Source organism: Cucumis melo, chromosome 3, assembly GCF_025177605.1.
Source record: "Cucumis melo cultivar AY chromosome 3, USDA_Cmelo_AY_1.0, whole genome shotgun sequence".
Lineage (NCBI taxonomy): Eukaryota > Viridiplantae > Streptophyta > Magnoliopsida > Cucurbitales > Cucurbitaceae > Cucumis > Cucumis melo.
The window spans coordinates 12044901-12060058 of record NC_066859.1 but is presented as its reverse complement, the minus strand read 5'-3'; the positions used below and the strand labels follow the sequence as shown (position 1 = coordinate 12060058).

The following is a 15158-nucleotide window of genomic DNA, read 5'->3' as shown; positions in this document are numbered from 1 at the left end:
TCACTATATCATTTTCTATTATTGCATTGATGGCAATGTTGTCTTTTCACTTTAGTAATTGAAGAATAAATGAGAGGATTTTATAAATACCTTATGTATTTATTAGATTAATTGTAACTAATGAACAACTTATCTCTCAAGAAAACCTAAAGCCCATCCAACTTTTAAAATAAAAATAATCAATAATTTATTTTCCTCTTATAAATTTGTAACTAATGAATAATTTTATAGTTTAAGGAAACTAGAAAGTTTATCCTAACTATTAAATGCAAAAAATTAATAACTAAATCGGTTAACTAATATAATTAATAAAACTTTAGAAATTCTTAAATTGCATAATTAGTTGAGGTTTGGATGGCTATAAGAGTCTCTTTTCTACCTCCCAAGTGTGTAAACAATTTGGATAGCATTAAACTAATCCTAAAGTTTCAAGATAAGCATTTTCTTTTATTTCTCTCTTTTTTTATTTGAGTTGTTTTAAGCTTTTCTAGATGTGTTTGTTTTAAAATTATATCTCTAGAAAATCGTTTACATTTCATCAAAGTTTCAAGTTGATAGTAATATATAAAAATTGCACTTTAGAACATCTTCATTATTTGTCGAGTGTTTAATCAATCTATCTGCCCAAGGCTAAGCTAATTAGATCGAGAGATTTGTGGATTTGATCTAATATGTAAATCCATAAGTATCGGTAAAAGGGAAGCATATTCGAAGGTCCATATAAACAACAATAGAAAATGACCCACTAATAGAAAAATACAACCTTAATTGATAGCTATTTGGTAGTGGTTTATGAAATCCCATCAATTTTCATGCATTTAAGAATACCTATATGTACATATATAAGAGAAAAACTTTGTATTTGCCATTTCCCTTGATTTACATTTGTATTCCATCATCAACTCTCTTTTCTAAAAGTTTATAGAATTTAGCATTGAAAACTAATGTAATATAATTAATTTATTTCTCTTTAATACTTCAAAAGTAAATTATATCAGCGTTGTAAGACCATTTATATTCAATATTATTTTAAATTGTGCTCTTTTTATAAACATTTTTGGACTCCTATGAAAATGAGTGCTGGGTTAGCCAAAAAGAAAGTGTATTGAAGAAGTTATAACCAAAACAAAATTGTGAAGTGAGGGCTCAACAATCATATACCCATGAGGCCAACGATCACACAATTTTTTTTCTAAACCAACGATATATAATTTTGTTTCGATCATATTTGTAAAAGAAATTCAATTTCATTCCAACAATCAAGGTGCCATTTCGGAAAGTTGATTTTATTCTTTTTAACATTACCATCGATACAACTTCATCATTTTTATTCAATTTCTTCATACTTTCTTTCAGATTTTATTCAAAAGAACTTCGTTTTAACTAAATAACCATTCATTTTCTAAATAACCATTCATTTTCTTACTTCTTTTGTGTTTTTTCAATCATACTTATAAATCGAGCAAAATGTTAAAACATCTTTAAATTAAATATTAAATTGACAAAAATTAAAGTAAGAGAAAATACAAAAGTGAGAGTGTTTGACTAAAAATAATATTCCATTACATGTCTCATCCTCGGTATCAATAACATTAAATGATGATTGCAGAATGTTAGTTTACAACAAAATGTTGACAGAGAATCGAATGAATATATGCATTGAATTGAGCTTTCGGGGTGTTTGGGAAAAGAAAGGAAATGACTAAAATAATCTTTTTTCACGTTTGGGGCAAGAAAATAAGGGAGGGGAAACGAATAAGTCTAATCTTTCTTTGTTACTTCTTAATCCTTCTTTCTTCCTAAAAAGTTACTATTATTATTGTTATTGTTTTTAATATTATTTTAAATTAAGAAATTTATTATTATCGTTGTTGTTGTTGTTATTATTATTATTATTTCAATATTATATTTCAAAATAGAGTTGCTCGATGAAATGAAACTCACTTACTGCAGGGTCATTCTGTGCAATAACCCATGATTATCTGTCTGATTGAAGCGCATAATCCGTTTTTGTTATGGTTTTCATTCTTTATTTCTATATATCTTTTTTTCTTTTTTGCATTATCTTGATGAACAATCTAATTAACATTTACTGTTTAACTGCATTTAGAAAAAAAACATTTGTTTCTCGTATTTCATTTTGTTTCAATGATATTATGTTGGTCATCGTTTTTTTAAATTGATTGTTAACAAAACGCAATTTCTTTTTTTCGCACGTAATACATCAATTAATTTTATGGTATGGAAAGCTAGCTTGCGTACAAAATGTTCAAAATTGATATTGTATTTATGAAAGCTAATAAAACATGTTTTCTGATAAAAATTCCAAATTTCGATAAATAAAACACGAATATTTGTGTATCGGAATACGAATTTTTAAAAAAAATACATTTGTACGAATTAAAAAATAACAATGATAATTTTTTTTTAAATCGATTGTTAATGATACGTAATTTTTCAATATTGCCCTTACAATATCAATTTAAAGAAAATAGATGAAATTTCTTTTGCACTTAACGCATCAATTAATTTTATGGCATGGAAAGCTTGCTTACAAAATGTTCAAAATTGACATCCTATTACGATAGCTAATGAAATATGTTTTTCGATAAAAATTCTAAATTTCGGTAAATAAGATACGAATATTTGTATATTAGATTACAATACGAATTTTTTTTTTTAAAAAAAAATACATTTGTATGAATATAAAATAATTATAATAAATTTATTTGCCATAATCCTTCCCACCTATTCCTTTCCCCAAACAAAGATTATCATAATTATTTCCTTTTCTTAATCCTTTCTTCTACTAAACATCCCATATTTTAGGTATGGAAAAGAAGTAAAAAGAGAGATAAGGGTATAGAGGTGGAGAGAAAGATTTAAGAAGGAGAGTAAAAGTGGTATTTGACATGTGATAACCCTAAAAAAGACATATTTTTAAATAATATGAAAAAACATATATATTTGAGTTAAATATATCACATTTCCTTATTTTGTGTTGTAGGTTTTAAAATTTTAAAATTTAGATTGTGAATCATTCATTTCCTGATTTCACGTTTGTTCTTTACCTTTCACTTTACTATCTAAACTTATATCAATGCCTATATTTCAACTACACTATCTATAGTGTTTTATAACTTTGTTTTATTGTACTATTTTATTTTATTTTTTTATAGTTTTTTTCAACGATATTCATCGATTTTCTATGTTGAAATTATTATTATTTTTTTTTTATAGCTTTCTCAAGGAATGACTTTGACTCATTAACACAATAAGCTTCCACCAATATACAACCACCTCTCCCCATAACATAAAAACTTCAATATTGTTTAAATAACTTGGAAGAAAAAATATTGTGTATATAAAAGTACTATTGCATTTTAAAAAAAGTCCAATGATTAATTTTTTTAGTCTAAAAAATATATTAGGAGGTGAGTTCGTTGGACCGACATGCATTACATTTTCTTTCGGAGAAAAATCAAAGTTCTTGAGACAAAGATATTCTATGATGAAATCGTTGAGACACTAGAATTGAAGCTAAGTTACAATACATCAATGTCAAATCTGACTATCTGGAGATGATCAAAGTACTGATATACAAGAGTGAGTAAGTTTGATATACTCAAAGTTAATTATCTGCTTGAATCAAACCCTTTTATTAAAATAATTTTTATTTGTGAATATTTGTGGTTTCTTCCCTTTGTCTGGCTGGATCTCTCTTCTCCCTCTTCACCCTCTCTCTTTCTAATCCCTAGAGGAGAAACTGAAATTGGATGTGGGTTTTGCAAAAATTTTACTTTCTTACTTACTTATATCTCATGATATGTTGTTTTGTAATGTTATTTTAATTTGTTGCTTTAGTTTAGGTTAATTTTCATAAATATAACAAAAACATCAAAATATTTACCGTCCGTATAACAAAATATAAAAATTCATAATTTTTTCATAAATTTCAAGTTGCCTTTGAATAATGCCGACCATTTTTCACTTCTTTTTCTTTTCTTTTTTGCAATTTATTTATCTCTTCTTTATATTATTAATTTATTCATACTATTACTTCTTCTTCATTTTATAATATTATGGATATTTATGTAAATATTTACCTTTTTTTCTTTTGCCAGAATTTCTTTCTTCTTCTTCATTTCTCATATTTTTTTTCTTATTGGTACAAGATCATATCGTTTAAACTAGGTATAGGAGTATAAGATCGTTTAGACTTGCCACGATATTGTTTAGACTGGGTAGAAGAGTACAAGATCGTTTAGACCAGGTAGAAGGGTATAAGATCGTTTAAACTTGCTACGAGATCGTTTAAACTTACTACGAGATCGTTGCTAAGAGATCGTTTAGACTGGATACAAACTCATTTTTTTTACGCGTGTGTAATTGATTAATCATGGAGGTATTTTTGTTATTTCACATTATGGGCTTGTGACATTTTTCCTTTCTTTAAAATTGTTTTATATAATATAAATATTTTCACGATTGCTTTCTCTTTTCTAAAAATCCAAAAAAATTGTGTTTAATTTGATTTATGTTTCCAGGATTTAAAAGGAGACTTACAAGTGGAGCATAATTTCAAATTAAGTAGAGGATAAGCCCCACACATCACACTTTTGGCCATAAATCATACTTTCAAAAAATGGTCATATATACAATTGCATATCTTTTTTTTTTCTTTGAAAGTGGTCTGTTTAAAAAAAAAAAAAAACTTATAATATTAAAAAAGAAAACTTGAAGATGAATTAAATTCAAACTCCAGATCCAAATGATAAAAAAAACATGCTATGGACATCAATATAAGATATTTGAATCATCCACCAATGCTTGAACTCCAAAGAAGAGAAAAGAAAACTCCAAAGATATAAATAAAAGTTAGAGAAAAGAAAAATAATAAAAAAGTGAGGATCACATTATTAAACCACATCTAACCACATACATAATGAATGGCGGATCCTAAACACATTATTGTTAATTACCTATAAACCTCATTAACACTAGTAATCGCAAATTCACACAAAACATTATCTGTATTTTGTCTTTTGCTTTCCCTGATTTTTATTTTTTTTTTTCTAAATCTTAAGCTTTTCAATAAACATATGAAGGAAAATCTAAATTTTAATTGGTTTGAAGTTTAAAAAAGTTCCCGTTCATTTCACCTTTGAACTCTCCTTTCAGTTCTTTTGTTTTTTCATAAAAATTTCCTCCAAACCTTTTCTTAAACCTTCTTCAATCTCCACTACTGAAAAAAAGAAAGTTGTAAGTCAAGGAGATTTCTTCAAAGCAATAACACCACAATGCACATTAAATGTGACCAAAGTTTGTCTCAAGACACAAAATTTTAAAGATATTAAAACAAAAATCCACCAAACTAAGAGAAATTTATAAAAATTTGTATACATTATTATTGAGAGAAGTGAACAATCCATCAAGGTTTCCAAAACATCAACAACTATGTATCGCATATACATCCTGGATCAAGAGGTAAAAAGGTTCAAACCTCCTACCCATAGAACAAAATGAAAAATAAAAATAAAAATCAAGGCTTCCAAATATCTCTTCTATAGAAAGGAGAGAGGACAAAAAGAAAAACCTACAAATGAGGCAAATGACCACCAACAGTATTCTTCCCCAACACTTTATAAACAGATCAAAAAAATATACATGTGTATATATATATATATCAATCAATGATTTAAAGAATGAAAGAGGAAAAATGACCAAAAATAATAAAAACAAACATATTTCTTTATTTCCAAAACTCGCTAGAAGCAGCAATCAGGTTTCGGGAGAGAGAATAGCAACAAAACCAGGTCGAGTGAACTACTAAGTTTCCATGTCATTGGCGAACTCCTGAAACAAGAGGCCGTAGTAAGAATACAGTTGCTCGAAAGGGAAACAAAATCTACAACTTTCATTCCTTAGACATCAGATTAGTTTGGACGTTTAGTTTAGGGAATGCTTCTACCTGCTCCTTAGCTGTTGTTGCAGAACTCTCGTTAGAGTCCAGGTACAGGCAGACTACAGCACAATCATCCACCTTGGCAGTGGGATACTTCAATCTCCATGCTCGAGTAGCTGAATCCACAAGGACACGAGCTGCAGAGGATCTCGGTGACGATGCAACAACTGCTACAACCTCTTCGTTTGAGAGAACATCCCAAACCTGTGAAAGGGAGCATGTAATGAAAAAGGAACCTCTTTGTTTTCAAATAAAACAATCAGCACAAATGAAACGTCTTAGAATGGCAAATCAGGTTCACAATTAGATCTCTTACAAACAGATATTATCACTCCCTGTTTCTTTTTCATTGTACAGTGGAAGTTCCTACTGATCCCCATGGTCAAAAGGAGGAGAGTGCTTCACAGGTCAGTAAAAAGAAATGCAAACTTCCACATTATCGTGTATGTGGTTTCTATTCTTAACGCAAATAGGAGATAAGCAGATATGGCATTTGCTTTGGTGCCTCATTTGGGTTTCTTGCAGTAACATGTTAAGCGATTTTCCTCTTTTTTAAATATCAAACAATAGCTTCTTCTAGTTCCTTAATTCCTCTTGATGAAAATTATTCTCTATTTAAAATATTAAAAGAATGATTAGGATGGAAAAAAGAATTTTATTGTTAGGAAAAAACTAAAACGTGATAATTATGCCAATGATCAATAGAAATTAGTGGATGATCAAACTATGATACTACTTTTAATGGTTAGACATCTTACCCCATCAGTAGCAAGTACCACAAACTCATCTTTCTCAGTAAGATGACGATAAGAAACATCAGGAACTGCTATCACGCCAAAATCTTTCAAACAGAAATCTCCGAAGGCTCTGGCCATAGCAAGCCCAGGAGAATCATTGTTAGGAAGCCAAACCCGAAAAATCTCAGGCTCATTTTGAAGTGCAAAGATTCTTCCTTTGCAAAGTCTGATCCTTTCAGCTTCCCCTTTCAAAGGAAGAGAAAACAAATTTATACACACAAAACCAAATATTACTCTCGCACAAACTCTCTACCTCAGATCCTGAACTATTTTTGCAAACAGACTTTATGATTGCGACACCATTACACCAAAAAGAAAATAATAATAATAATAATAGAAACAATAACATCATAATAAAGAAAAGGAAAGAAATCTACAGGGCAAAAGTTAGTTAGTAAATCATACATCTGCTTTATGATAGTCAACATTTTGCAAACAGGAAGGCTCAAAACATCTCAATGCAGAAGAAGGAAAGAAGTGAGCAAGGAATACGGACATCTATCACACAGCAAAGAAAATCTAAAAGGTTTTCTTGTCGCGGGAGGATTCCATCTTTTCATGAAAATCTAAAAGGTTTTCTTGTCGCGGGAGGATTCCATCTTTTCATGAAAAGGAAATGTTCAAATTCATACCAATTATTAGGCAACAAATCGAACATACTATCTTGCACTTTTATTTAATCACTCAAGAATTAGAGACGGGAATGATTGAAAATTTATTCCATTCAAGCCAACGAGTATCATATATTAACTAAAAAAGAGAAGTGATTTCCTAAAAGATGCTAACAAGTAGCTAACATGAAGCATCAGAAGAAATGTCCGGAGAAAAACTTCTGTATCTTGAAATGTACAAACAAAGCCTAATTATATTTAGGTAAGGAATGCAACATCGTATATACACAGAAATGAGAAGATATAGGGAAAGAAAAACTGATAGTTACTAGGAGAGTGAAGAGAGTAAAGGCATACTAGGATGATTTGGCTTGAGGTCCACAGTCAACTGAACTGCAACAAGAGAATTAGATTTATCTCTGGTCCCTAAAACAGCCCTCGAGTCCCCAACATTTCCAATGATAAGATCCCTACCCTGTTTATCGCAGGAAGTTATTAACTGCAGTTTCAAACAGTAGCAAAAGATGATAATAGTTGCAAATTAGCACCTGTTTCACCAAAGCAACTGATGTCGTACCACTGGTATAGCAATCGATATATGGATGTAGTTTAAGCTCCTTGTCCATCACCTTAAAAGCCTTCAGAAAAGACTCTTTCAGCATGACATAAATGTTGCCCCGATGATCAGGATCACAATGAGAGGTTCCAGAGCCCTTGTTAACCAACGTTGGTGGAGAGACTTGACATCTGGCATCATTTTGCCCTTCCTTTCTGGTAGCATCCAACTCCAACTGAGCATTCAGTTTTAGAGGAAGAGAATCTCTGACTTTTTTTGCAACCATATGGCCAAAGGGACCATGTCCATCAAAGACTCCACAAAATATTGTGTCTTCTTTTGTGACAAAATTCTGAAAAGGAGAAGCTATTATTCAGAGGTAAAATATAAACATATTAAAACAAAATGCAGAAAAGTAAAATTTTACTGAACAGAAGTTCACTTCAAAATTAATCAAAAGGAGCAGATTTGAGAAATATTAAGAGCATTGAAGAATAAAATCTAAAGAGGCAAACATTCACTTTTAAACTGGATCCATTTATTATTTCTTAACCATAATTTATATTTAAAATAATAGCATCAATGTAAAACTTAATATTCGATAATGAAATTAAGTTAATAAAAATATACACTTATACCAACAAGTGCTTAGCTCAACCGAGAACGAAAAGGTTCTAGGTTCAAATGCCCCCACGCTCAACTTGTACGTTAAAAAAATATATACTTGTACACTTATAGATTTAAAGGAAAAGAAATAACATCAACTCCTTCACAGAAAAAAAAATAAATAAAAAAAATAAATAAATAAATAAAAGAAAAGAAAAAGAAAAATAAAAAGAAAAGAAAAGGCGAATACAGCAGTACCACAAATTCAATAACAGTTAAAAGGGGTGGGGCGGAGAAAGAAGAACAAAACATATTCTTCTTCTTCATTCCAAAACCCAAAGTGCATGTCAAAATTAACCATTTTTTAGGACATTCAGAATTAACCATTTAATCATACTCATAAATAAAGAACTTAGAAAGATGATATCTTAATATTAACCTTGACTTTACCTGCTATCATCGTTCAGTGGAAGATATTCAATCAAATAGTACTCTAAGCCACATCTCTAAAGACGAGCCTAAGATAAAATGAGATCAAAGGCCACCTAAAACTAGACACCAGGAAATGATATAAATACTCTATACAAGAGATGGATATTTTAATATGCAAGGAGAAATGATATACTAAACCATCAAAGTTGACAAGCAAAGCAATGGCACCATAATTAAAGTTCACATACTACCAAAATAATTTGAGGGTAAGAAGAATCAAACCTCCCAAACAATCATAGCGTCCTGATTGATGCCTTTCTTGCCTTGCCTAGTAAAGAGCGAAGCATGATCAGTTGTTCCATTCAAAAACATCCGGCCAGGAATTCGATGAAGCGACATCTCTCTTGAAGAATCATTGGAGGGAGAAGAACCCTTTCTCGTAATCTTCCTCTTGGAGTTCCTTCGAGTAATAACGCCATCATCACGAGAAGTAGAAGCAATCTCAGAGTAAGGGATCGTACGCTTGTGGCGGTCCCCAGAGAGGCATGAACCCATTCCGAGGGCCCTAACAACGTTAAGAAAGCACTCCAGACCTACCAAGCACTCAGAACCACGCAACTCCACAGCTGACGCCGTTGTGAACCTTTCAATTCTATGATTGCAATAAATTTCTATTACCAAACCGATAGAAATCCACCACAAACACTTCCGAGATCCTCAAAACAAATCAACGGAACATTTCTCAAGAAAAGAACGCCAGAATGAAAAATCAAGGTCGCCACACGAAACCTGCAGATGAAGCGAATAAGCAATAATTCATCGACGCAATACTTGGATTAAGGAAACTAGAAAAACACAGAGATAATTATTAAATTTCATCCAACGAGCAAAAATGGATCAAAATGGATGGAAGGCGTTGAAATAACAACAGCGATGAAGAGAAACGACAAACCGACCAAAAGCAATGATTAATCACTGAAAATTTCAAAGACGACAGAACGGAATAAAGCGGAAAAAAGAAACCGATTCTACGCTAAGATCATCGAAAGGAGAGTTTACCTGAATGCACATAATGGATTTACTGAAAAGGAGTTGGGGTTTTGAGAAGTAAAAAGGTTGGGATTTCAGGAATTGTTGTTCTTCGTGGAGAAGAACTTCATCGATATTCTTAACCAAATTCTTGTGATTCGATCATTTTCCCCAATCGGATTTGATTTAATAATAATAATAATAATTATTATTATTATTATTATCTCCTCTTTCTCAATTTACCTTATCCAAATTGAATAAAAATAAATTTGGAATTTTCTGTCTTTTTAAAAAAGAAAAAAGGGAAAGGAAATTCCTGTTTTTGAATATTAAAAAGGCTGTGAAACCGATGATGATAAAGGTCACGTGTAATCAGGGATCATTTTAGGGAATGCCAAAAATTCCAATTTTCCTAAAAGGAAATTTCAAATTTAATTAAATCAAAGTATTTTATTTCCAAAATGAGGTGGAGCTTCCTTCCGATGGAAATCCATAATACATTATTATTATTATTATTATTTATCCTCCTCCTATGCTACACCCTACTTCCCAACTTTATTATGTACTTCTTTACTTTCATATCACCTCCAACTTTAAAACCCAGACTTAAATATAAAAACTTCTAGTAATATAATTCTAAGTGAATTTTTTTTTAATTAATTTAAGAATGATTATAAAAAAAAAAATCTAATATTTTAAAATTTTAAATTTAAGTACGAATGAGAAATTTTAGTTATTTAAGTCGTGTCACGTCATCACAGCAAAATTGTGATAATTATAATTTGATTGAGTTTAATTAGGCAGTTAAGTTTTCTCATATTTAACCCAATCAAGCCCCTGATGAAAAATTGGACCATAGAAATAATGATCTCGAGCCCATCAAACAAGTGGGCCCGAGTCCACCAAGCCCAACAGGCCCAAGTAGCGCAAGTAAATGGGCCAAAGCCCAAGCTCAATAGGCAAATTAGTCCAAGCTTAAGCCCAACAAGCAGATGGGCCCAAGCCCACCTAAAGCCCATTAAAATTCTCTATTAATAGAGACTTGGAGATCTTTGGTTGAATGAAGAATTGAAGCTCTAAAGAACTAAAGCTTTGAAGAATTGAAGATTCAAACTTCAAAAAGCTCTTAAGACGTGCAAGTTCTTATCAACATCAAGACCATCATCTTCTGAATGATTGAAGACCATCATCTTCTGAAAGATTGAAGACTTGGAATATCAAACTTTTCTTAAATTCCAGAAGATTGAAGCTCAAATAAACTTACAACCACAACTTCTTAAAGATCGAAAATCAAAAAGTTCTAAATCTTAATTTGTATTTGAAAGAAAACATTAAAGGAGTAAATATTAGAGATTGTATCCACAACACCATATAAATCAATATACAAAACTCAATTCCACGAATCATATTTCTCCAAAAATCTCTTGTGAATAGTTTGGCATGCCCGGTGGGACCGTCTCTACCTTTCATCTCTTTCTCTTTTTAAAGAGCATCTGAAGAATTCATGACATGTAAAGGCAACATTATCAAAGCTCTAATCGACATCAGCACGCGGCTAAATACTCACAGTCGCTTAAGGGAGACTCAATCATATGAGGAAATGCCACTCTTTAACATCGCAAAGAATATTTTGGAACAATTGTCAAAGCCACCAAAAGGTGGAATTATAATCAAAGAAAATCATGTGATTGACGAATATAATTCATCCTCTGGACACTCAAGTGAGGAGACGCCTCACCCAAATATAACGTTAGTTATGGTAATTGATGTCGATACAAGTGAAAATAGAATGGTAGAGTTGAAAAGAAGGTGAACATGCTCATGAAGACAGTTGAAGAAAGGGATTATGAGATTGCATCTCTGAAGAACCACATCGAGAGTCGTGATGCTGCTGAATCGAGTCACACACATATTGCCAAGAATGCTAACAAAGGGAAGTCAGTTATGCAAGAAAGTTCGTCACAAAAATCGACTTCAATTTCATCGTTGTCTGTTAAACAGTTGCAGGAGATGATTGCAAGCTTTATTAAAACTCAATATGGTAGGCCTGCTCAAACTTTCTATTTGTACTCCAAGCCATATACGAAGAGGATCGACAATCTTAAAATGTCAAATGGATATCGGCCTCCCAAGTTCCAATAGTTTGATGGAAATGTAACCCAAAATAACATGTTGCTCACTTCATCGAAACATGTGAAACTGCTGGTACGTGAGGAGATTTATTGGTCGAACAGTTCGTCCGAACCTTAAAAGGAAATGCCTTCGATTGATACACCGATCTTGAACCCGAATCCATTGATAGTTGGAAGCAGGTTGAGAGGGACTTTCTCAACCGCTTCTATAGTACTTGACGTATCGTCAGCATGATGGAACTTACAAACACAAGACAAAAAAAGGGAGAGCCAGTCATTGACTACATCAACCGATGGAGAGCTCTAAGTCTTAACTGTAAGGATCGACTCACCAAATTATCTGCAGTTGAGATGTGCACCCAAAGCATGCATTGGAAAATTCTTTATATTTTGCAGGGAATAAAATCCCACACATTTGAAAAGTTGGCGACTCATGCCCATGATATGGAATTGAGTATCACCAACAGAGAAGCAAAAGATTTCTTGGTTCAAAAAATGAGGAGTAACAAGAATGAAATTGATGACGCTAAAAAGATTGCAAATAGTGTCATAAACGAGTCTATGGTTGTTCATGCAACTCATTTGAAATCCTTCTCTAAAAGAAAATAAACAAAAATAAAAAAAAAAACTTCATGGCGATGAAAAGCGACACCCAACTCTTAGAGAAAGACAAGAAAAAGTTTTATCCATTTTCTGACTCTAATGTTGCATACATGTTAGATAGCTGCTACAGAATCAACTTCTTCAGTTGCCATAATGCAAACAACCATAACAAGCAGAAAAAGTATAAGATCCTAACTACTGCAAGTACTATCGGGTCATTAGTCACCCTATTGAAAAGGTTTCATGTTGAAGAAGGTGAAGTTGGCTCGTGAAAAGAAGATCGAGCTGGATATTGATGATGTAACTCAAACGAATCATGTTGTGGTCGAGATGACTTCAAGTGTTCTACATCAACACAACTTTATGATCAAAGAAAAAGCTTGATTCAATTTAGGACTTTTAAACCTATATTTGTTCGATTCCAATAAAAGATCATGTCGACGCGAACTCCCGAAACAAAGAAGAGCATGATAAAGATGATGGCGAAGGATGGATAGTCGTGACTCGTCGAAAAGGAAGACAACCAAATTCCATCCAAAAAGAGTCTTCATTCCATCAAAAGCATGCAAAAATAAGCATCTCCCATAAAAAGAAGGGAAGAAAGAACAAGAAGATGTGGAAGCCTAAGCCTACCAAAGGAAAAGGCGAGGACTTCCTCCAACCTTGACGATCGATAACTTTGATAGAATTCCTCCCAAGAAGCTTCCCTGAGATCATCTAGAAGAAATATTAGAAGTCACTGCATGTCATGCTGTCAGCGTAGTAGAAGTCGACAATTCGAATGAAATTAAGCAAAGGACTTCTGTCTTTAATCGTATCAAGCCTTCAACTACTCGATTTTCAGTCTTTCAAAGATTGAGTATGACCACAAAAGAAGAAGAAAATCAATGTCCAACGTCTACTTCCACTCGAATTTCAGCTTTCAAAAGGCTAAGTATCTCCACATCAAAGAAAGATCAACCTTTAGCATCTACTTTTGATCGTCTAAAAATGAAAAACGATCAACATCAAAGAGAGATGAAAACTTTGAAGGCAAAACCATTTCATGAAGAAAATGATGATGATAAGATTCACAATTGTGTCCCATCACACATGAAGAGGAAGTCGTTTATTGACATAAATATAGAAAGTTCCTTGACTGTGAAGCCAAGGTTTATTATCTTCACCAATCCTATAAACGAAGGAGATAAACAAATCATCGATCAAAATAAAAGTTGCTAAATATGCAACGCTCCTTATCGCAAGAGCCTAAACTGCATGGTGCTCTTAGTCTACAAGAGATTAAAAGGTGCATGGCAAAAAAAAAAAAATTGAACTATGTTATGACTTGATTCCTATGTTATAAAAAGGGTACGTAGGTAGCTTAAATTTTACTTTAATTTCAGTCGCACGCAAAAAAAAAAAAAAATCTTCATTGTGATCTCATGGTAAAGAATATGTAAACAATAAAAAATGAGATTCAAGAGCAATCACACCAGAATAAAAAAATTTCATCATCGTTCAACAAAAAATCTTGCGTTTACAAAAATTGCAATGAAAAAAGAAAAAAGAATGGGGGCAAAGTGGACAAAGTCAAAGCTTCCTCTTGAAGTTCTTAAATTCTTCACATGTATCTGCCATACTCTTATGAACTGTAATTAGGGTCTCGATGGGTTCTTCGGTGTTAGCAGGATGTTTAATTGTCTACCCTCTTAAGGTAGCTAGCTTCGTCTTCCTCAAGAAACTTCATCGTTGCTTCTTTAAGTTCAAGTTCAAAGGCTTTAAACTTCATCGGTGCAAATGCGGCTTCGTCGCCTTTCCAAAATGTCTATCAGCAACCTCTACTCCTCCCCGATATGTTGCAGGAAAAGATCTTCATCATCTCCCATGTGTTGTAGTTTAGAGGATCATCATCTTCGTCTTCAATACGACCGCAGCCAGAAGAATCATCTGCATCTTCGTCTTCAATTCAATCGCAGCTAAGAGGACCATATTCATCTTCATCTTCAATGCGACCACAACTGAGAGGATCATCTTCATCTTCGCCTTCAATACAATCGTATCGAAAGGATTATCTTTATCTTCATCTTCAATGCGGTTGCAATCGAGAGGATCATCTTCATCTTCGTCTTCAATGCGGCCACAACTAAAAGGATCTTCATCTTCATCTTTAATGTGTTGCAGCTAAGAAGATAATCATCTTCATCTTCATTTTCTCTTATGTGTTGCAGCCGAGAGGATCTTCATTTTCATCTTCTCCCATGTGTTGTAGGCGAGAGGACCATCATCTTCATCTTCAAAGTGTTGCTGCCAAGAGCATCTTCATTTTCTGCCATATGTTGTAGCCAAGAGGATTATCATCATCATTTTCATCTTTAATGTGTTGCAACTAAGATAATCATCATCTTCATCTTTAATGTTTTGCAGCCAAGAAGTTCATCATATTCG

The 15158-nt window shown here is 32.4% G+C and overlaps 1 protein-coding gene across 1 annotated transcript; it reads right to left on the bottom strand.

The window, feature by feature from the left end:
• Positions 1-5384: 5384 nt before the first annotated feature.
• LOC103488657 (probable protein phosphatase 2C 33) lies at positions 5385-10336 on the bottom strand. The gene is made up of 7 exons (XM_008447482.3): positions 10027-10336; positions 9250-9756; positions 7922-8281; positions 7731-7848; positions 6724-6947; positions 5972-6169; positions 5385-5856 (listed from the first exon to the last, which is right to left on the bottom strand). Exons 2-7 carry the CDS (start codon positions 9520-9522, stop codon positions 5830-5832), a joined length of 1200 nt encoding a protein of 399 aa, XP_008445704.2. The 5' UTR covers positions 9523-9756; positions 10027-10336; the 3' UTR covers positions 5385-5829.
• Positions 10337-15158: the final 4822 nt, after the last annotated feature.